The 23,813-nt window shown below is 36.9% G+C and overlaps 1 protein-coding gene across 2 annotated transcripts; it reads left to right on the forward strand.

The window, feature by feature from the left end:
- The first annotated feature begins 4,608 nt into the window (after positions 1-4,608).
- On the forward strand, positions 4,609-17,735 carry LOC135783113 (protein NLRC3-like). 2 transcript variants are annotated; one of them, XM_073815346.1, is made up of 11 exons: positions 4,609-4,792; positions 5,507-5,596; positions 6,483-6,596; positions 6,772-6,885; positions 7,188-7,301; positions 10,281-12,062; positions 14,255-14,422; positions 15,873-15,990; positions 16,783-16,838; positions 16,953-17,126; positions 17,576-17,735. In XM_073815346.1, the coding sequence occupies exons 2-11, from the start codon at positions 5,547-5,549 to the stop codon at positions 17,595-17,597; spliced, it is 2,712 nt and encodes a 903-aa protein (XP_073671447.1). In that variant the 5' UTR covers positions 4,609-4,792; positions 5,507-5,546; the 3' UTR covers positions 17,598-17,735. The 2 variants fall into 2 exon arrangements, with proteins under 2 accessions (XP_073671447.1, XP_065149757.1); XM_065293685.2 differs by having other exon boundaries at positions 4,611-4,792; positions 15,873-16,046; positions 16,665-16,838.
- The last annotated feature ends 6,078 nt before the right edge of the window (positions 17,736-23,813 follow it).

Genomic DNA, 23,813 nt, shown 5'->3' on the forward strand with positions numbered 1-23,813 from the left:
TTTATTTTTTCAAACTCGACCAATCACATTCTTATTGTACGCCCACGCATAGATTTCTCAGGAGACAGGAAGTAAACCTAACATTTGAATTTGGACATGCCTTGATGCCTTCCTGCCTTGGAAAGCTGCCGCAGAAGGCAGCAATGTTTCTCAATATGCGTTCTACAGTGATCTTGCGTCCTTGTGTTCTCGCTCTACATCATCATTAACTGTCGAAGTTCAATTCCAATTCTCAAGAAAACAAGTACAGAGGACGCATATAAATTCCCCGGATGTGTTCTTGATATCGAGTGCAGACTTGCGCGCTGAAATCTGGGGAGGTCATGTGACCAACAGGAAGATCGTTCGTTCTTCCAAGGTCGCCTGGCAAGACCAATCTCCACAAGAACCAAGTCCGTTCTTTGCGTTCTTGGAATTGAGAAACCGCCATAGCTTTTGGCCCTGTCCCAAATGGTACACTCCTCAGAGTCCACACTTTGATGACATCACGTAGTCCAGACTTTAGGGACCCTTGATGCGAGTCCACATGGGTGCACCGGAGTCGTATTTTGGGACAGACTCAAGCATCACACCGGAAATAGGTAAAGAAGTGTCACTCAAAAAAAAATGGGTAACGCTTTAGATTACAGCCCGGAAAGTACTACGTAAGTACAGTGAATTTACAGCGTATGTTTCTGTAATTATAGTTTACCTATGAAGTACGTACGTGTAACTATAAGGGAACAATTTATAATACTTGGGGAATAAAGGGGTAACAACCAGGAAAAATACAAATAATATATGCAGTAAAGTACTGCGTAAGTACAGGGAATTTACAGCGTATGTTTCTGTAGTTATAGTATACTTATGAAGTACGTAAGTGTAATTATAAGGGAAAAATTTATAATATTTGGGGAACAAAGGGGTAACAACCAAGAAAAATACAAATAATATATGCAGTAAGTATTTTAGATTACTAAACAAAACTTAAAATTCAGTTAATGTGTTTATGCTATTTATTAGTACGATACAATTTTTTTAGAATTTTCAATAAAGGTTACTTACCTTAAAGGGATAGTTCGGCCAAAAACGATATTAAACCCATGATTTACTCACCCCCAAGCTGTCCGAGTTGCATATGTCCATCGTTTTTCAGACAAACACATTTTCGGATATTTTAGAAAATATTTTAGATCTTTCTGTTGATTTAATGTAATGTTACGGGGTCCAGCAATAGTCCACGACCTTCAAGTCCAAAAAAAGTGCGTCCATCCTTCACAAATTAAATCCAAACGGCTCCAGGATGATAAACAAAGGTCTTCTGAGGGTAATCCGTGCGGTGTTGTTGTAGAAATATCCATATTTAAAATGTTATTAACGTTATTAACTACCTTCCGGTAGCGCCGCAATCTTAGACTCAGGAGAGAGTATTAGCGTAGTGTACGCACTTTTCTTAGTGACGTATGACAAATTCGGAGGGCGGGGGACAGAGCAGCAACAGAGAAACCGCTGTATGCTGCGTAAGCGCTCATCCTGAATGCGGATGACTCTAAGATGGCGGCGCTACCGGAAGGTAGTTAATAACGTTAATAACATTTTAAATATGGATATTTCTACAACAACACCGCACGGATTACCCTCAGAAGACCTTTGTTTATCATCCTGGAGCCGTTTGGATTTAATTTGTGAAGGATGGACGCACTTTTTTTGGACTTGAAGGTCGTGGACTATTGCTGGACCCCGTAACATTACATTAAATCAACAGAAAGATCTAAAATATTTTCTAAAATATCCGAAAATGTGTTTGTCTGAAAAACGATGGACATATGCAACTCGGACAGCTTGGGGGTGAGTAAATCATGGGTTTAATATCGTTTTTGGCCGAACTATCCCTTTAAGAAAGAAAAAGAGTACAGGAATTTGTTGGGTCATCAAGCAAAATTAAAAATAGGCAAGGCAACTTTGGTGAAAACAAAGCAAGCAAAACTAGAACTACACTCTTAGAACAAATGTGTTAAAAACAACACATTAGTGTTGATTCTGGGACGACACACTAAATGCGTTGTCCCAAAATCCACCCATCTCTGTGTTATTATGGAAACAACACATTATGTGTTACTTTTAACACAACTTGTGTTATATTTTAACACAAAATCAACACAAAATGATATATAATGTGTTAAAATCACACATAATGTGTTAAAAACTTAACACACAAAGATGTGTAAAAAATTAACACATCCTTTCTAAGAGTGTATTTTCTGTAGTTACTGTTTTGTGTTGTTACAGTCTAAGTCAAAAAATTTTACCCCCTTGTTTCACGTAGTTACAGAGTAAGTACAGAATCTGCGGGCTGTAAATTAAAGTGGCACTTGTTACCCCCTTGTTTCATGTAGTTACAGAGTAAATACAACATCTGCGGGCTGTAAATTAAAGTGGCACTTGTTACCCCCTTGTTTCACGTAGTTAAAGAGTAAATACAACATCTGCGGGCTGTAAATTAAAGTGGCACTTGTTACTCCTTTGTTCCGAAAATATTATAAATTGTTCCCTTAAAATTACATGTATGTACTTTATAAGTACACTATAATTACAGAAATGTATGCTATAAATTCGCTGTACTTACGCAGTACTTTACTGCATATATTATTTGTATTTTTCCTGGTTGTTACCTCTTTATTCCCCAAATATTATAAATTGTTCCCTTATAATTACACGTACATACTTCATAAGTAAACTATAATTACAGAAACATACGCTGTAAATTCGCTGTACTTACCCAGTACTTTCCGGGCTGTAATCTAAAGCGTTACCAAAAAAGGTTTTGCACCTTGTCTAATTTACTTAAATGAAACAAGTTAATACAACACAATTTTGTATTTTTTTTGTCTCAACCTATTTTTATAATGTTCAATCTGCTTAAATTTAAAAAAATTACATTAACTCAATAATTTTATATTGGGACCACATTAATGATTTCTGTTGCTATTACTTACTGGGCCGTGAATCTGTATTTCCCAGCATGCTTTGCATGTAACTGCCTTTGAAAAGTAATTTTTTTAATTAAGTGTTATTTTATGCATTTTTAGGTAAAGAGAAAGACTTTATAGTGTTTAATGTTGGTTTATCTTATTGATTTAGAAGATTTTGTGTTATATTTTTACGAATTGTTTGGTTACCATCGTGCAGAAGAGTGGCGCTTGTGGTTAAGTTGTGGATGTGACATACGTACTAATTTTAAAAAGCACTAACTGTGTTAATGACTGTTTGAAGATCAGTCTCTTTTCACATGTCCATCCAATGTGTCATTAGCATGCTAACGTGTGCTTATGCTAATTAGTATTATATAGAAACTGACAATTGGTTTAACTAGACTTTTTTGCTTGAATGAACTTGTTTTGTCTTTGTTGAACAGACCAGAAAAAATTTCGTGGAAAAGTTTTCCTTATCTGAATTTAGTTTATTGAACAAGATAATTTTATGACCAATATAAATATATTTATTAAGTTGGTGCAACAAAAGATTATTTGTTTAAATTAACTTATTGTATTCTTGTTGTACAAGCCTAATCTTATTTCGTGGAAAAGTTTTCCTTAATTCAATTATGTTGATTGAACAAACAATTTTTTTGAGTGAAACTCCTCCCTTCCGTCGTCTGACTTCCCTTTTGCAAGGACTTCTGTGTTGGTAGACCGCATCAAGGGGGCAAAGGAGGCACTGATGAGCACACTTCATAGCGTAAAAATGACAGATGGGACACCCTACGGACTCGTAGACTAAGCGAGAACGTGCAATTTAAGGCCACGAGACCGAAAGTCCACATGAAGTGCGCCATTTGGGACAGGGCCTTAGAGTTTTTCGGATGCAGCCTATGGCTGTGTCCCAATTCAAAGGCTGCGACCTTCTAAGGATGTATTTTAAGACGGATTGCGTCACAGCAGCGCGACGTAAGGCCGTCCCAATTCAAAGGATGCTTAGAATGAAGTCTCAAAAAGCGTCCTAATTTCTCCGCGTTGTTAAGGATAGAACGAATGGATCCTTAACAACCGAGGATATCCCAAGAGTCATTGCATGTCTTCAACGGCTGCATATAATGGATGGATTTTTTAAAATAAATAATTAAAACCTTTATTAAATAAAAGTGTATTTATCAGAAAAAAAAATTCTTGTCACTGTTGTAGTATTATAAGTTAGGTTTTGTGTTAATATTATTCTTTTTATGTTGCGTATATTTCTAAGGTTGATTAATTTGATATACTGTTGTATAGTTTAATCTACATCAACGTGTTATTTTTTTAAAAAATAAATTAATATTTTTATGATTTCATATTAATGTTAATAAGTCAGAAACGCCTGTGTCCTGCTAACAGGCGCGGTGGGCGCGGCGCGTGCAGCAGGTGACGCCAATTATGGGTCCCCGACAGTGTTGCCAGATTGTCGGGTTCCCGGTTTTGAATTTGATTGTGCGGGTAAAAAAATGTCTTGGACGAGTGTGCAAAAATTGGGCTGGTTTGGGATCAGTTGTGCGGGTTTGAAACGTGCATTTTATAGGCTAATTAGGGAAGACGTGTGTAAAGCCCCACCTAAACCGGTTTTGCAGGTCAAGTTTAAAGTGAAAGTAAGTTAGGTGTTTGTTATTCGTCATCGTTTTAAACTTTAAACATGTAAATTCTTTACTATACGAGGTATCAAAGTTTTTATTTAAAAAAAAACTATATGCCGGTAGGCTATGTACGTGGATCTAGTTTTTGGGAACAAAAAAAAGGATTTTGAGAATGTGAATCTACACATTGTGATGACGGTGATTGTTCAGGTGAGATCGAGGTTTTTCTTCCTGTTCTTCCTAACTTGCTTATTCTTGTTTCTGTAAAGGACCAAACAATTAGCTATTTGGTGTAGATATGTTTGATAAACTACTTTAATCATAAAATTAAATGTATTTATTGGTTGTTTCAAGTATGATTATTTTCGGAATCTGAAACGATGATGAAAAAAGTGTAAACTGAAAGTATTTTTATTAACAACATTGTAAAACGAACTAAAGTAAAATAATAATAATCAAAATGATCGTCATTATAGTTTTCGTAATAGATACCTGTGTTTGGCGTCTCGTGCAAATGATAGATGCTAGAAATAAAGACTTAATAACGACCGAGCTTCTATATCGAGTTAAGTTCTGAAGTTTATAGCATGAAGTGCGTATCGAAGTGCGTTCGATCCGCAGGTGTTTCACATATCAGCGCTGACCATTTATTATGACTATGTATTTTTATTTATCAATTGTGTTGGAAATAGCCTACATTTTATGACTACTTAACATGAAACCTCCTTACTGTGGCATGTTGGAAAAATGTGAACATCATTCTATAGAAATATCTTATAGAAAAAATGAACATCATTCTTTTAGGAATCTCTCACGATATGAAATATTAATGTTAGGACTATGTTTTTAAACAGGCACCAGGTAAGCTAAGCCAACCCTGATTGTGTTATGTGTTAATGTTTTGTGTTTGTCATTTCCATGCAGTTTCAGAGATTGAAATCAACTTAACCTCTGCAGCTCCAATATGAATGAAACACAAACATTCACAGATGGAGATTTTTCTCCAGGATGCAGGTACTTTATTTAAACATTTTAATAAATAACATTTAACTTCTACGGAGAAATTAAACCGTTTTCAGAATAATGTATGAAGTATTACTAAAAGCTATAGGCTAATAAAATTCTACTGATGGGGAGTGTCAAAGCTGCAATTTACAGCAATTCAACTAGGTCAGTATGTCTTTTGGACTGTGATGGAACCCTAAAGGAACCTACACTGACACATGGAGAACATGCAGACTGCAGAGAGGAATTACAGTCAGCCGTGATTTGACCCAGGGACCTTGTCTGGTGTGAGGCAACAGTGCCGCAACTGTGCCTCTGAAATAAAATGTCATCATAAATTAGAAGATACCCTCTGTTCTCTGTTATAGTTTAATTCTGATCAGCTGGCTCAGAGTCTAGCTGTGTGTATGAAGAGGGTCTATGCATGTTTCATCTACTGATCTATATAAATGACTGGATTGCGCATGATGAAAACAAACATTGCAAATAACATCAGAAGTAACAATTAATTTATGTACACATCCTTAAAAAATTAGCTTGTGTGACTGATACGCTGTAAACCGAGTGAATTTAGATCATGATTTTAAATGTAAGTCTATGACGCCCTCTGCCAGTTGGGTATACCAAGATGGCCGCTTGAAGTCGGCGCTGGCTTGGCTTCACCTCATGCTGTTACGTTAAGCGTTCAATGCGCAATCCAGTCATTTATATAGATCAGTGGATAAATTGCTTCTTTTAATTATAAAATAATATCTTTAAAGCATACTATCATTTAATGATTTTATATAATGTTTTTTTTTGTGTGAATTTTGAATATGTTGTTGTTAGGTCATTATTAGGTTATTTGTTGAATGCATTATTTTAAAGAAGTAACTGTAATCTGTTGTATGTTTAGTTTTAATCAACAAAAGAAATCAGATCCAGAGTCCAGCTGTGTGTCTATTAAAAGTAACCTGTCTATGAATCAGCCAACAACATTTAAGAGTGAAGATCCATGTCCTGCTCTTAGGTACAGTATTTGTAAAACAAAAAAATATTATAATTAAATGATTTAATATTAAGTGTTTTGCAGAAGCACTGGAGAATACTTATTGTTAATTCTTATTAGGTTGTTGTTAGGTCATTATTAATATTTGTTGAATGCAGTATTTTAAAGAAGTAACTGTAATCTGTTGTATGTTTAGTTCCAATCAACAAAAGAAATCAGATCCAGAGTCCAGCTGTGTTTCTATAAAAAGTAACCTGTCTATGAATCAGCCAACAACATTTAAGAGTGGAGATTTATGTCCTACTCTAAGGTATATAAAATAATTTATTTGTAAAAAATATTATAATTAAATGCTTTAATATTATGTGTTTTTGCAAAAGGACTGGAGAATACTTGTACATTTTTATTTTTAGGTTAACACTGGTGCTTAATCTAAAACATTTAATTTGTTCACACACAGACACTTTTAATAACATTATTCAGTTTAATAAACAGTAATTTTGGTTTTAAACATGGTGGAAAATATCATAAAAGTAATTTTAATGAAAAACAAATGTTATTCGTTGAATACAGTAATTTAAAGAAGTAACTATAATATTTTGTATGTTTTAGTTCCATTCAGCAGAAGAGATCTGATCCAAAGTCCAGCTTTAAGTCTATGATGAAAAACCTGTCTATAAATCAGCCAACAACATTTAAGAGTGAAGATATGTGTCCTGCTCTTGGGTATATATATAAATAATTTGTCAAAGATATTATGTTAAACATTTCTATATATTGTGATTTATATAAGAGATGGTACCAGGGCCTAAAATAAAGCAATAAGCCCCAAGAAGCAGTGGGTTACCAGTGCATTTTATAACAGCTTTGGGGCGTTGTTAGGCACAATGTGAAGCAGAGTGCCTAAAACCCCCTTAGCTGTTATAAAATGCACTGTAACCCCACTGCTTCGCGGGGGTTATTGTTTTTATAAAACGGTTACTTCATATGCATATGCATTTTTGTGAAAAACTTTTGTAAGAGATCAGATTCAGAGCCTGATCAAAACACGCTGTTTAGTGTTGAGTGAATGTGTCAGTGTTTAAGTTGGGTAAGATCGCCACCCAGTGGATAGCGGAAATATGACTTTGAGGTATAAACTCCTTAGCGAACGTTTTCTCTTTATTGATTAGATGACTCAACAATATTTATTGACATGTATCTGGACATCGCCATAATTGTGCAATTGTATACAATGTATACAACATGATTAAAGACTGTGATGTTTATTTTCATAAATCAGTACGCAGCAACAGTGGCGCAGTGATACTTATGTAATGCGGTCTGAACCGTGGGTTTACCGGGGTATTTTATCACGGAACGCGTTTCAACCAATCAGAATGAAGAACCAGAACGAGCCGTTTTATAATTTACTTTTTGCCACACCTGCCATGGCTGCCAATGGCCCATCATTTTTTTCATCATTTTTTACAGGCCATTTTTTCAAACTACATCTGCACTAACTAAACATATGTAAGAAGCACTATGTAATAAGGTATTATGTTTTAACATTAGTAGCTACATTAGTTAACTGTCCTGAACTGACAATAAATAATACTTCAGCAGGATTTTGTAATCTTACATGTTAATTAACATTACCCCCAGTGCCGGCCCTAGATGCTGGGGGGCCCTAAGCAAACCTTTGTGAGGGGCCCTCTGTCAGGGCATTCATAAAACGAATTCAGTGTTTACTACTTGGTTAGTTGTTAACTAACCGCATATTGTATTATCTTACAGCTTTATATTATTGCCATATGGACAATAGCTCCGTTTTAAAGCCATGGTGGGCATATGACATGCGCACTGTTAGCACATCACTTCACAAGCACAAGTTTCATTATAATCAAGAGTTATTTTTCTAGTTTTTCACCTCGCTTTCCGAGTCGTTAATACAACATTTGTTGTAATTATATCCATGAAGCACATGAAGGGCACTTTTCCCGTAGTCACCTCACCTTAGACCTGCGGCGTACTTTTAGCAAAGATGCTTATATTATGAAGATGGCAACCTTCCATTAGAAAACACGCAACAGTCAACTTGGCTATAGCGTGTAGCGCCTCTGCCAGTCAATAATGATTATCAGTGATATATGTTGTGGGTGTTCCGACTGTAACGACAGTCAGTTACAGTTTACATTTTCTTGCCAGAATTTAAGATCACATTTTAATCTTTCATTAAAAATGTCTGGTGTTCTTCCCTGTGTAAAGCAGCGTTGCTATGCTAAGTTTGCAGGCTTCCCCGAAGAGGGTCTTTGTTTTCAGTATCCTAACCGTATTTGCATTTTTTGTATCGGACCCTATTAGATCCACTGCAGATGCCATTTTGTTGCGTTGGCAGCCAGCCTCGTCTCGCATGACGTTAATAAACCCAGGTGTGTTTGGCATAGAGCATTGTTGTGATCATGGCTAGTTTAACGTCTGCTCTCTTGCTTTATTTTTTTCTCTGGCTGTATGTGTTTTGCGCAGGGACCATACACAGGTACATGATCTTGCTTATTCGACAATCGTTAAGTTTTATCGATTTAATTCTTATCGTCAATTAATCAACAATCGATTAATCGTTAACATCCCTAGTTTACATAAAACATAATAATTTCTATTTGGTATAAAGGTATTTAAATTATTTTAAGATCAAGGCTATGCAAACTGCGTAATTTGCGTATAGGAAGGACCGGTACAAAACATCTTTAACTTCAGACATTACCTATTCTCAGGAGCTGTCGTACAGAACCCAAGTGCAGAGAGTTCAGGGGGTAACAACAAACACTTTATTAATAAGGACAAAACATGGAAAACAAAACCCACAAGGGGGCAAACAACATGAAACAAGATATTACAACACTAGACAGACTTAGCACTAAACTAGACTATAGACCAGTAGCGCAAATTGAAAATATGTGTTCAGAGTGTCATGTGTGTTGCTTATGTTTTTAAAATATGTGTTTGTTGCGTCATGTGAACCATGTGCATCATGCGTTTTGTCAAAATAAGTGCCTGCTGCACACGCGTCAAAACCGTATATGATAAAAGAGACGCTCGCATTCCCCAAATAAGCCATGCCACTCTAGTGAATCTGCCACACCCATGCAATCTCTCAGAAAGTTAACATGAAGGCTAAGGGGCAAGAGCATTTAAACATTTGAAGACAGATTTTACATAATGAAAGAAGACTTAATGATTAAACTTGGTGATTAAATGATGATTAAAATATTCATATGTTAAACAATTTCTTATTATTTGAAGCTGGTAAGATTTGTCTTTATCGTTTTACACAGCTTTTTCACATGACTTTTAAAATAATTTACTCACATTTGCCACTTGGCGAGTGTTCATTTTAGGCCCTGGAAGGTAGTTAGGTGTTTTTGTATTAACATAGTCTAAATTAAAAGATTGTAAATGAATCAGTGTCAGCTCACCATGAACATAGATTAAAAGTGTCTATTTCTTGATTGTCTTGATATGAGGTTTGACTCAACCACAAAACTGCAAGAAGTAGACCATTGCTTTAGCAGTGCAAAGGTTATGCCCCCCCCCCCAAGGAACACGCATACAAAATTTCATAAACCTAATTATATGGTATTTTTGCAACAAAAATGATCAGTGTTTTGCTTGATATACTTTATTTACTACTGTAACTAAAATTGTTTGGTATTTTAATTTTCACAGCCATGACTTAAATCCTACTGAAGTTCTCCAAACATTTAAAATAAATCTGAGTGAGAAGTTTAAACTTTTGTGTGAAGGAACATCAAAGCAAAACCCAATACCGCTCAATGAGATCTACACAGAACTCTACATTACAGAGAATGGAACTGGAGAGATCAATAATACACATGAAATGAGACATATTGAGACACAATCTAGGAGAATAGTAATAAATGAGACACCAATCAAATATAATGACATCTTTAAACCTTCACCTGCAAAATACAAAGAAATTACATCAGAAAAAAATGACATCAGAAGTGTGCTGACAAAGGGAGTCGCTGGCATTGGTAAAACAGTCTCTGTGCAGAAGTTCATTCTGGACTGGGCTGAAGGGAAAGCGAATCAGGACGTCCACCTCATATTTCCACTTCCTTTCAGAGAGCTCAATTTGATGAAAGACCAGCAACTCAGTCTTTTAGATCTTCTTCATGTCTTCTTCCCTGAAACAAAAAATATTAAAATATTCAATGATGAATATAAAGTATTATTCATCTTTGATGGTTTGGATGAGAATCATCTGTCTCTGGATTTTCAAAGTAGTGTGAGATTGTGGGATGTAAGTGAATCTGCCACGGTAGATGTGCTGCTGACAAACTTGATCAAAAGGAGTTTAGTTCCCTCTGCTGTCATTTGGATCACCTCCAGACCAGCAGCAGCTGATCTCATCCCCTCTGTCTGTGTTGATCGAGTCACAGAGGTACGAGGCTTCAGTGATCTACAGAAGGAGGAATACTTCAGGAAGAGAATCAGGGATGAGAGTCTGGCCAACAGAATCATCTCACATCTGAAGTCATTAAGGAGTCTCTACATCATGTGTCACATCCCAGTGTTCTGCTGGATTGCAGTCACTGTTCTAGAGAGAATATTGAGTGAAGCAGAGAGTCAAGAGATCCCCAAAACTCTCACTCAAATGTACACCCACTTCCTGATCATTCAGACAAACATCAAACATCAGAAGCACTATGAGAAGAAAGATGAAGACATGATCTTCAAACTGGGAAAACTAGCTTTTGAGCAGCTTGTGAAAAACAATTTGATCTTCTACGATGAAGACCTGAGAGAGTGTGGCATTGATGTAGCAGAAGCATCAGTGTACTCAGGATTGTGTACTCAGATCTTAAGAGAGGAGTTTGGCTTGTATCAGAGGAAAGTTTACTGTTTTGTTCATCTGAGCATTCAGGAACACCTAGCAGCTCTTTATGTGCACCTCAGTTTTATACACGATAACACAAGGTTATCTAACACCTTTTTGCAAACCACTTTATCTGATCTGCATCGGAAGGCTGTGGACGAGGCTTTAGAGAGCAAAAATGGACATCTGGACCTTTTTCTTCGTTTTCTTTTGGGTCTTTCATTGGAGTCTAATCAAAATCTCCTACAAAGTCTGATGACACAGACAGGTAGCAGCAGCTCCCACAGCAATGAGAAAACAGCCAAATATATCAAACAGAAGATCAACAAGAATCTCCCTTCGGAGAAGTACATCAATCTGTTCCACTGTCTGAATGAACTAGGTGATCATTCACTAGTAGAGGAAATCCAACATTATCTGAAATCTGAAACAATATGTGAGAATAAGCTCTCTTTATCTCAGATGTCAGCTGTAGTTTTTGTGATGTTGACATCAGAACAGAACATGAATGAGTTAAATCTGAAGGATTTTTTTAGAGGAAACAAAAGTGAATCACTGAAAATTCTTAAAAAGTTCATGCCTGTGATTAAAGAATCCAGATCAGTTAAGTAAGTGTCAACAATTACTTTCCTCTTAAAATGTTAATGAAGGAAAGACTTGTAAATCTTGAGTACTGCAGATGTCATGAGTTTAGTGCTAAGTGTTCTAATGTGTTATGTGCAAGTTTGTTTATTAACACATTAAGGATTTTTCAAGCAATGAAACAAAGTCGCTAGATTAAGAACATCACGTTGCCATGTTTAGATGTGTGCTTGGATTTTATGCAATAAAACCAGAGCCAGTAAAACGGTTTGCAGTTTAACTGAAAAACAGGTGCCCTATGCAGAATTTTCAATTACTGTTTGTAAACATGATATTAAAACTTGGCACACCTCTTGGGTGAAAAAATGCCAGTTGTACAAGTTCCAAAACTCCCTTTTAGTGGTGAAAAACATCCACTAATGACAACATCCAGAATCAAGAAGACCTTTCCATTAACACCATGGGCCCTATCTTGCACCCAGCGCAATTGACTTTGTCAGTGACGCATGTATCATTCGTATTTTGCATCGGCGCACAGCGGGTTTTTCCCTCCACAGACGCACGTCGGTAAACTAGGGAATGAACTTGCGCTCCCTGGGCGGTTCAGAGCAAAAAAGGAGGCGTGTTCTGGCGCAAACCATCCCTGATGCTATTTTGCAGTTTCAAAAAACAATTGCGCCACTGACCAGAAAAAAAAAGTTTAAAGTCAGTGGCGCGTTGCGCGTTGTTCATTATGCTATTTTAAGGGCGCATGCTTGACCATAATGTATAGCGTGCACAACGCGCATACACTTTGCTTATCTAATCTACACAGATGCAACAGTTATTTTTTCAAATCATAAATTGTTACACTTAAAAATATTAACACATGAGATAAGGGAAATCATTGTGTTGAGCATTGTGGTGATAGTTTTTATTTATTGTGTGTGGCTGCGTTAAAAAATTATCATGCAAATAAAGATTAAAATATTTTCATAAGTTTGTTGTGTGGCTGTATTACGTTTATTTTATGTAAATAATAATTAAAATGTTTTCATAAGAAACCTTAATGTATATGAACTTGATTTGTAAGAGTACTTTGGGGTTGGACCTTGCTTGCGTTTCTTGGGTCCGATTTCAAAGCCCCCAAACCCTTTCAGCTGTGAGGGTGGACGCAGCGATGTCCTCTGCTGGCGTCTGTGTAGAGGCAGATCCACCTCCCGTTACACGGCGTGCCCGATTTATGCTGGCAAGCTTGGGATTCCCCCGTCTCCTGATGAGACTGTAGCTATTTCCTCTCACGGCTGTTTAACCGACGCTGATTTGGGCGGGTTTCTCCCATCCCCATACAAAACAACTTCTCTTTCTTTGACTGCTCTTACAAGAACGTCGGTCTCCTCGGCTGTTAACCGCTCCTGGCGTGCGCCTGGTAAATCCGTCATAATAATAGCAACCCGCCATGGAACTTGCGCCCTTGCGTTTAAAGGGAATGTTGGATAGCGTTCTGATTGGTTTATTTGACGTTACGCCCAAACCACACCTATGAATAATGAACCTACTTCAGACAAACCCCTTATTGATTTGCGCCCGGCGCAAGAGTTATTTCTCACGCCGGGAAAATAGCAACAGCGCCCAAGATCCGCCCACAAACTCACTTGCGCGTTGCGCTTCACACTTGCGTTTCAGATCGTTAAAATAGGGCCCCATATGTTCCATTGCTCCTGTGTTGTGTGTGATTGTATATCGTGTTTACGATGATGTCACAGCAGTAAAGGCGACGCAACTGTAACGATAACTCTATAATCCAACCCATTCGCGGCACTAAAAACTGCAATGAAAACGCAAACCGAGCCCAAGTAAAGCGAGCTAAACCATGTGGTGCCACGATCCACACAATGGAAAACGCTTATAGCTTATATTGCCTCCCAGAAAATTCCCAGGCACTAGTCCAAACACAGGCAGAGGACAGTGTTTCTGTAGACAGAAACACCACCACACACTTTTAGTGGATCATAAGTAATGACTGAGTCCATTCTTTATTTTTTGGAATAACACCCCAACACTTTTAGTGGGAGTAGTGAATGAGTCCATACTTTGGATTTTTGAAAATCTTTTATATAATTTGTGAAATGTGTCTAAATATTTTATAGGTAATAAGTTATTTTATTATATTTAAAGGACAATCAAAAAAATTGTCATCATTTATGCTCATGTTGTTGTCATTTTTTAAATTTCACAGGCTGAGTAATTGCAATATTACAGATAAAGGTTGTTCTGCACTGGCTTCAGCTCTAAACGTCTCATACCTCACAAAACTGAATCTGTCTGAGAATAAACTTGGAGATTCAGGGGTAAAGAAGCTCTCTGATGAACTAAAGAAACATCACTGTAAACTGGAGATTCTGAGGTAAGTTCTTTTAAGTAGTTTAGGGACTCGTTCGTTATTTATTTGAGGGGCCGCCGGAGGAGTTTTGAGATCTGTTGACAAAAAAGACATGACCCTCCCTTGGCCTGCAATACATTTTTCTGTGACCCTCCAAAATGATTGTGAAAAAATGAAATGCATGACCCCCCCCCCCCCCCCCCCCCGATAATTTATTAATTTCTGTACTGGTTCAGCATTAAAAGGATTAGTCAATTTTCTTTAAAAAAAATCCAGATAATTTACTCACCACCATGTCATCCAAAATGTTGATGTCTTTCTTTGTTCAGTAGCGCAGAAATTATGTTTTTTTGAGGAAAACATTTCAGGATTTTTCTCACTTTAATGGACCCCAAAACTTAAAAGTTTTAATGCAGTTTCAAATTGCAGTTTCAAAGGACTCTAAATGATCTCAAACAAGGCATAAGGGTCTTATCTAAAGAACAATTGTCATTTTTGCCAAGAAAAAAAAATGCAATTTTAAACCACAACTTCTTGTCTTTCTCTGGTCCTGTGATGCGCCAGCGCAACCTCTGTTGTGTCAGGAGCAAAGTAGAGTTTGCTGTTGCAGACGAATTTCCAAGGTTTGTGACAAAACCCTGGGATCGCAATCAAATTGGTACTCGTTGCAGTCACCAAAGCTCGAGCATGTCAGCAATGTAATCCAAAGCTGTGATCCAAAGTGATTTTGTAATGTGAGTGTCACAATGACAAGTCGATCGCCTATTCATGAAGTAATGGCCTCATCATTGTAATTTCTTGTGAGAATTTATGTAAGAAAATGTATTTTCGCAGGAACGCCTATTTCTTGGTTGTTTTGTAGTATTTGCACTCGTCAGCGTTGTGTTGTGCTGTGTTGAATGCATGCAGCTATGACAAGACGACGACAGATGAGAAGATACCTTGTTGTGCAGTGTAAGCAACACAGTGATACGGGTAGTTTTCCAATCCTGTAGTGTGAGCTTGACATTACTGTTGTCAACAGTCATTGTTGCTTGAGTCGCTGAATGTTGGCAAGCTTCAATTGAAATGAACAAAATTACGACGCCCTGCCGCTGCTAGTCGCTGGCGATCTTTTGAAATACAACTTTAAAAACTTGTTGAGATGCAGTTTATTGATCTGAGTTATTCTTCTTTAGTAACTATATTTCACAGGTATGTATGAGCAGTACAATAATAACATTTAAAACTAATAAGAACATCTTGAAATCAATAGTAATGAGATCCGAGTGTTATATTGTGATTTCTTATTAAAGTCTTAAGTTTTTGATACAGATCTTTGTTAAGCCAGTCAAAACACTGTTGCAGTAGTCAAGTTTAGACAGTGATTTGTGTATTAGAATTGTAATGATCTTTGATAATGACCTCATTGTTGATCAGATATCTTTGTTTTTGTGAACCGCGAGACGGATTAGTGTGTCATTGTTCTCTGCAGGTTTTATGATTGTAATATCACAGATGAAGGTTGTGCTGATCTGGCTTTAGCTCTGAAATCAAACCCCTCACACCTGACAGAACTGAATCTGTCTAAGAATAAACTTGGAGATTCAGGAGTGAAGAAGCTCTGTGATGTACTAGAGAATCCTCACTGTAAACTGAAGATACTGAGGTAAGATCAAATAACGTTATCTCTTTGTTTGATGATTTGCGCTTATTTATAATGATCTTCTGATAATGATAAACAAGAGACTCTCAGATTAGTATCTGTTGCTCTTTACAGAGTTGGTGTCCCTTGTTGGCAAATGAAAGAGAAATTGAAAAGAAAATGTTTGAAAAGTGAAACTATAGTAGCTAATTGCCTAACCTAATTTTTTACTTCTTCATTTGAAGTGAGGTCCCTAAAAATCTGTGTTTGAAGAGGCTCTTCCCCTACCCCTCCAACTAAAGGAGAATTGAGACATCCCTAGCCCTTTACGTGAACGCGCTAAACAGAGGGTTAGGGGAAAGTGTAGGGGTAATCGATAAAAATGGAATTAGGCCTTAGACTCAACACATTCAGGACATTCAGGACATATTAATTTGTAACATACCTCAAAATCAAAAGTTTTTTTAAAACGCTAAAATGTGCGAATTTATTAAAGAGATGTTCAACACCACATGAAGCAGATGTTTTTTACAGTGGCACCATACAAAAGTTTGTCTGACAGTGATTTGAGCTTTAGATTTTTATTGATTTGACGTGTCTGTGAACTGAGAGACTGACTAGTGCAGTCATTGTTCTCTGCAGGCTGAGTAATTGTAATATCACAGAGGAAGGTTGTGCTGCTCTGGCTTCAGCTTTGAAATTAAACCCCTCACACCTGACAGAACTGAATCTGTCAAAGAATAATCTGAGAGATTCGGGGGTAAAGAAGCTCTGTGATGTACTGAAGAATCCTCACTGTAAACTGGAGATATTGAGGTAAGATTATATGCTGTTATCTCTTTGTTTGACAGATTTGCACTTTAGATTTATAAATGATCTTAAATAACTACCTTATCACTGATTGAGAGAGTGTGTCATTGTTCTTTCCAGGATGAAGAGGTGTAAAATTACATATGATGGTTGTGTTGCTCTGGCTTCAGCTCTGAAATCGAACCTCTCACATCTGACAGAACTGAATCTGTCTGAGAATAAACTGGGAGATTCAGCAGTAAAGCGTCTGTCTGCTCTCAAGGATGATCCACAATATAAACTAGAAAAACTATTGTAAGTAATACCATTGTTAAATCATAATAATAAATGTTGATCATATTTTAATGAATAAGGTATAAACATATATGTAAAACATTCTGTTGCTGTTCACAGTCAGTCAGGGACTATTTTTCCCAGCGGATGTAAGACTTTAGTGATTTTACTTCATTAAAGTTGCATTGATGGTTTACTGTACATATTGTTTACTTTAAAATGTGTATATTGTGTGGTAACTGAGGCAAGTGTAAGTACTCAAGGCTAGAGCTGTATCATGTGATTTTGAATAGTACTTCATTGTGTTAGTAATAAATAGAGGTTTTGTTTTTTAGTATGAATCATATTTGTTGCATGTTGCATGAGCAGTTAACTTCTGTTTTATTCTGTTTTATTTGGTCAGATGTGACAGCAATAATATCTCATACTGAATTAGTGAAAGTTTGCTTGTTTTATTTGTATGCTAACAGCTATTTCAAGACGACAGTCTGATCTTCAGCTGATGGAAAACGAGGAGCTACAGTGACTCACAGTCCACAGAATTAACAGCAACACAGTTTGAAGACACAGCAACACTGTGTGTGTGTGTGTGTGTGTGTGTGTGTGTGTGTGCGTGCGTGCGTGCGTGCGTGCGTGCGTGCGTGCGTGCGTGCGTGCGTGTGTGTGTGTTTTAAAAAAATTTACAGCAGGGGTGGCGAATGTCTGTCTTGGAGAGCGGCAGTCCTGCATAGTTTAGCTCCAGCTCTAATCAAATACACCTGAACAGGCTAATCAAGGTCTAAAGAGTTACTAGAACGCTACAGACAGGTGAGGTTTAATCAGGGGTTAAGCTAAACTCTGAAGGACTCACCCCAGATTATATATTTTTTTATATGTTTTTTTTTTACTTTATTTCCATACACATTTTTATGGCCCATCTTATTTACATGTCTAAATACAGTAAAATACTTTTCCATCTTTGCAAGAATATATCCATCTTCATTTGTAGACATGCAATCATTTTTTCCATTATATAGACTTGTTTCAGTCTCTGAGTCCATTGAGCCAGACTTGGAGGCTGTTCTTCTTTCCAATGAACTGTTATCATTTTTTTTTGCTATCAGTAACAATATTTGCAGTACATATCTCTCTTCTTCATTATAAATTTTTTTGGACAATGCTCCCAACAAACATACCACTGGATCTAAAGGTATCTCTACCTCTAGTATCTTGTTGATTTCTCATGTTAACACATTTCCAAAATTCTTGAATTTTTGGGCAATCCCAAAAAATGTGTGTATGATCTCCTATTTTACCACATTTTCTCCAACACAATGCCACCAATGTTTCTTTCACAAATGTAGAGATCATATGAGGTGTGTTGAAATATCTAATTTTTACTTTCCAGTCAAATTCTTTCCATAATTGACTATTAATTCCCTTATGGCATCCCTTCCATAATTCTTCCCAGACGTCATCTTCAATTATAGTATTTAGTTCCAATTCCCATTTTCCTTTTACATCTCCTGTGTTTTGTATTGTATGATATTAGTTATCAGCCTTTTATATAAATGAGACACATGTCTTTTAATTGGAAAATGTTTTTCTGTAATATTAATAAAGTATTCTATTTTGGTTGGTTATTTAATGAGCAGGTCTTTCTCTTTATGACTTGTGATGTAATGTCTTATCTGAAAGTACCTATACATATAGACCCTTTGCAAACACGTGACCTAGACCACGTGACGACGCCATGCTGGACGGCAAAATCACTGACGCACTAGGTTGATTAGTAATAGATGAGCGGGATTTTTGATTAATTTTAAACAGTTTAAATATATATTACACTAAAATACATGGCTTCTTATATAAAGGAAGTTGTTGTGCCGTTATCGATCGAGGTAGGGCATTTGGTAGGTCCTCACAAAAAGCGCTATTTAGAGAAGTTAGAGATAGCGGGACTGGATACCGACACTTACCTTCTTCCTCCTTCAATTTTCACGGACCTCATTAAAGGCCGAGTCTGCCCGACTTCAGCCCGCATGAATTGTACCACTATGTGGTAAACGGGATATCCCCATACACTGGTGCTGATCTTAAGGCTTTTAAAAGTCTGCAGAGCTGCCAACTTCTGAGTTCAGCTTGGAGTGAGATTTTTTTGGGGGGTGGGGGTTTGTGGTAATAATTTTTTATATAAGTCCTAACCATTTGCCAATTGATAATAGTGTGGATTTTAGCTATTTCTGTGTAAAATAGTTGGAAAAGACTGCATTAAAATGGTTCACAATACAAATCGAATCATATTTTAGAAATTAAATTGAAATAAAAGCTTTTACTAAGTTTAAATGTCTGAGATTAGAGTCTTTACTATTATTTTATACACTTCTATTATGCTTTCCTTCTGATAAAAGTGCCAAAAAAGTTGAATAGGCTACTGGTCTCTGTAAAATGTATAACTGCAGATAACAGCAGCTTTGATTCAGTTTATCCACTGAGAAAGAGAAGCGTAAAGTGATGATTTGTGATTGGTGATAGAGGGACTGTCACAATCAAATAAACCAAATGAGTAGTTTATATTAAACTAAAGCAACAGATAATGTGTATGTCAAGACCATATAATTATATTTTTGTATATATTATTGTTTATAGATGTCAAATATCAATTGACTTTTTTCTCTTTTATTAAAACCTGTCACCGCAAACATCACGCAGGCTTGTACTGCTTGCAAACATGCACACGCGAGTGATGGTTGATTAAAATTGCTGTTTTCTGAGGCAGGGACGTGCACAGACATTTTGAGGGGCAGGGGCTCAAGTGTTTTTTAAACAAAAAGTATATATATATTAACGCAATTCTGACAAATATTAAAAAAGTTAATTAATTTTATCTTCCTCAAACTCACGCAATTGTTTAATTTTCAAAAGATGTCTACAAAATAATCAGTTCACACAGACACCATGGTCTCCTTAGTAGTCTAGGTTTATAGAGCAGCAAAGGAAGCCATTACACAATGTGCATGTTTTGAAAAATTTAAATTACACATTAATTACAAATTTATTAAAATGCTAAAAACAAAGTTGTGACTGCTGAGTTAGCGCTACATGCCAATAAATGCTATATCATAAGCTAGCGTTTAGCTGATTAGTTGTTAGTTGTTACTCAAAATGTATTTTTGTCTGATAAGGGCTCAAAATATAAGGTCTGTTTACTAATGTGAGCTTCTGGCATGAGCCTCAGAGCAGCTCAACATTATTATTCATGACCCTTTCAAATAGGGGAAAAATAGACCATTTACTTCAAATGACAAATTCTGGGGTTGTAAATAGACATGTAAAAACGTTTTTGGATAATTTTTGCACTTAATAAAGCAACATACATTCTATGTAATTGTATAAGAACAATTTAACATGACAACACATCCTATGGCACCTTTAATCTTAGGTTTCCTATTTATTAGGGTTACACATGTCAGAAACATAGATTAGGCCTATTTTATTTGTATTTTATATTTTACTTTTTTGTGATGTCAGTGAAAATTCAGACTGCGCAAGTAAAATACTGAACCATTTCTTACCAATCTACTCCAGCACTCCACTATATAACACATACTTATTTAACAGCCATTACAAAAAACGCAAACAAAAAAGCTTACTACTGCAGTTAGCAATTATTTTATTGTTTGTGCTTTATTATTTTATGAGCAGTCCGTTTAAACTACATACATATACTACTATACGGTTACAAGTTTGCAACTCTTCAAGTTAATATGGGATTGCCATGGAAAACAATGTCCCTGAATCGTTATGTGTAACAACCATAGGTGTCATTTACACTGGGGACGCTGGGGACATGTCCCCACCACTTTTTGAAATGGCTGATTTTGTCCCCACCACTTTTTGAAAGCATTTGGTTAAAATGTTCTTAAAAATTAAACAATACCTGTGCGACTGACTGTGCATTCAGACCGCCCCCGGCGAGAGCGTCAATAAAAGCTCTGGCTGCCCTGACAATGACGCTAAAGAAAAGTTGTAGTGGACGCTCTGACGCTCGAATGCATTCTCTGAACTCCTCTCAGGCAGAGGTTTCCGCCTTCCTATTGGTTGCCGGTGAACATTTCCGCCTTCCGATTGGTTGCCGCCGAACCGCGTCATATCTCATTACAATAAAGTTGAGCTGATTTCAACTTTCCTCGACGCTCACGCTGTACATGACGTGCCGCGCCGCTGTTCGCCGGAGCTCGCCGCCGGCTCTCATTTAAAATGAATGACTTCCGGACACTTTGACGCTCTCGCCGGTGGTGGTCTGAATGCACAGTTACACTGCAAAAATGATTTTCTTACTTATTATTTTTGTCTTGTTTTCAGTAGAAATATCTAAAAATTCTACAAATTCACTTAAATTGTATAGTTTTTGTCTAAAAATTATTATTTTCTCACGTCATTTTGGTCATCAAGAACATAAATTTTTATTTACAAATTTTTAGATATTTCTACTGAAAACAAGTCAAAAATACTAAGAAAGTCAGATTTTCAAGAAAAAAATTCTTAGTATTTTTGTCTTGTTTTCAGTAAAAATATCAAAAAATTCTTAAATAAAGATGCTTTTTCTTGATGAGCAAAAATCTAGTTTTTAGACCAAAAATATCACATTTAAATAATTTTGTGCATAAAACAAGCAAAAAATCTGCCAATGGGGTAAGCATTTTTTTCTTGATTTTTTCTTAAATTTAGTGTTAAAGAAAAATGTTCAAGATTTTTTTGCTTACCCCTATTGGCATATTTTTTTACGCACAAAATCACTTACATTTGGTATTTTTGGTCTAAAAACTAGACTTATTTTCTTAGGTCATTTTCTCAGAAAAAGCATCTTAATATAAGAATTTTTTGATATTTTTACTGAAAACAAGACAAAAATACAAAGAAAATATTTCTTGAAAATCATTTTTTGCAGTGTGCGACGGTTTTGTGGTCCAGGGTCACATATGTTGCGTTGTGTGCTTATAGTGTGTTTTCTTTTACATATATAATGATATATATGGTACTTTGTCATTGTTCGGTTGAGCTGGTGTTGCAGGGACTGTTACATGTGCAGTCGACATTGTTGAGGGTTTTATGCTGAGTATTTTCGTGTTGTTGACTGGCCCATTTTTGATTGGCCGTTATTCAATATTTTTCCCATCCTGCTGTAATGTTTTTTTATCTGATCTTTTGTCCCCACCACTTTTCAACACAAACTGACGCCCCTGGTAACAACGTGTTCCATATTTTGTGCATAAAACTGTTAATAGACGAATGCTTCCTCACACACTTACCGGTAGCTGCCTGCATAATCATGCACATGATCGCGTCTCGTTCGGGCTGAGCTTTGGCGCTTGAAGCCCGAATGATGCAGCACGAGTGTAGACAAACCAATCATAAAGCGAAGTAAGTTAGAGAGGCGGGACTAAGGAAAGGTAAAGCCAATCATATTAGCGATGTGAATTTTGGAGGCGGGACTCATCTGTTAACCGTTTGTGTGCCACAAATAGCGCTATTTTTCTTTATATAAGAGTTTAAATCTCATTTAAATGATTCCTGAATAAATTCATGTTAAATTAAATAAGCAACAAGTAAAAAACACAAGAAACAGACAGACATCAGTTGTTATATGAGTAAAGATCATATTATTATTTTTAAAGCACCCCAGAAAAAAGGGCACTTTCTCTCCAGGAATAAAAAGGGCAGGTGCTCAAGCCCCCTTTGATGTCTATGTGTGCACGTGCCTGTTCTGAGGGTATCTGCGTGCGTGGAATCCGGGCAGGTCTCTGCTTTTCATCCAGAACTTGACGCTTTGTGTGTTCGACTGGTGCGGAGCTGACTGATCGGCGTATGACATCAGAGTAACGCGAGAGCAAAGGTAAAGGCGGTCCCTTTTGTAACATTTCGACTTGCTCTCGCGGTACTCTGATGTACTCGCTGCCGAACTTCCTGCGCAGCGCCACATAAAGTGAAATGCTCTTTGACTCTTTTGCAGCAAAGTACCAGCAACATGAGAAGTGGTGGCACGCAAAAGACAGTGAAGGTACGCTAAAATATAAAAGTGTCAGTACTGCGAGCACTGGTTTAGCTACTTACATCGTGAAAATGGATGTGTGGCGTGAGAATGGGGTCAGTTACGTGGGCAATGAAATTTATGGTGACTCTGCAGCATTAAACAATAACATTCATGTAAAAATAATGTATTTATGCCACTTTCTGTAATGGTAGGTGCATCATAGCAACACGAACTAACCAATTTATGACCCTAACGAACACAAACACGTACTTGTTCGGCTTCCCGTCCGTCTACAACCAGGGGGGCAGGGTTTCATATTTTATTGAAGCAGCCCTGGGCACGGCCATTAGCTAGCGGACCCCCACCTGCTCTTGGCATTCCATTGACTCCCATTCATTTTGGCGTCACTTTGACAGTGAATAACTTTACATCTGAGGCGTTTAAAGACTCAATCTGTGCATCAATTATTTCTAAAGAAACACGAAAATGTATAAAAGGCTCCATTACCTTGTATCATATGCTGCGTTCCAGGCAACCTGTAACCCGTAACTCACGACTTCAAAACCACGACTCACGACTTTGAACTGGGAGTACATCGATCTAGTACGAGTTCACGGGTGGGAAGTCACGGGTTTGACTGCCGTTCCAGAGCACTTTCACCGGTAGAAGGTTGTAAAAACACGAGTTACAGGCTG

The sequence above is a fragment of the Paramisgurnus dabryanus genome, chromosome 7 (assembly GCF_030506205.2).
Source record: "Paramisgurnus dabryanus chromosome 7, PD_genome_1.1, whole genome shotgun sequence".
Taxonomy (NCBI): Eukaryota; Metazoa; Chordata; class Actinopteri; order Cypriniformes; family Cobitidae; genus Paramisgurnus; species Paramisgurnus dabryanus.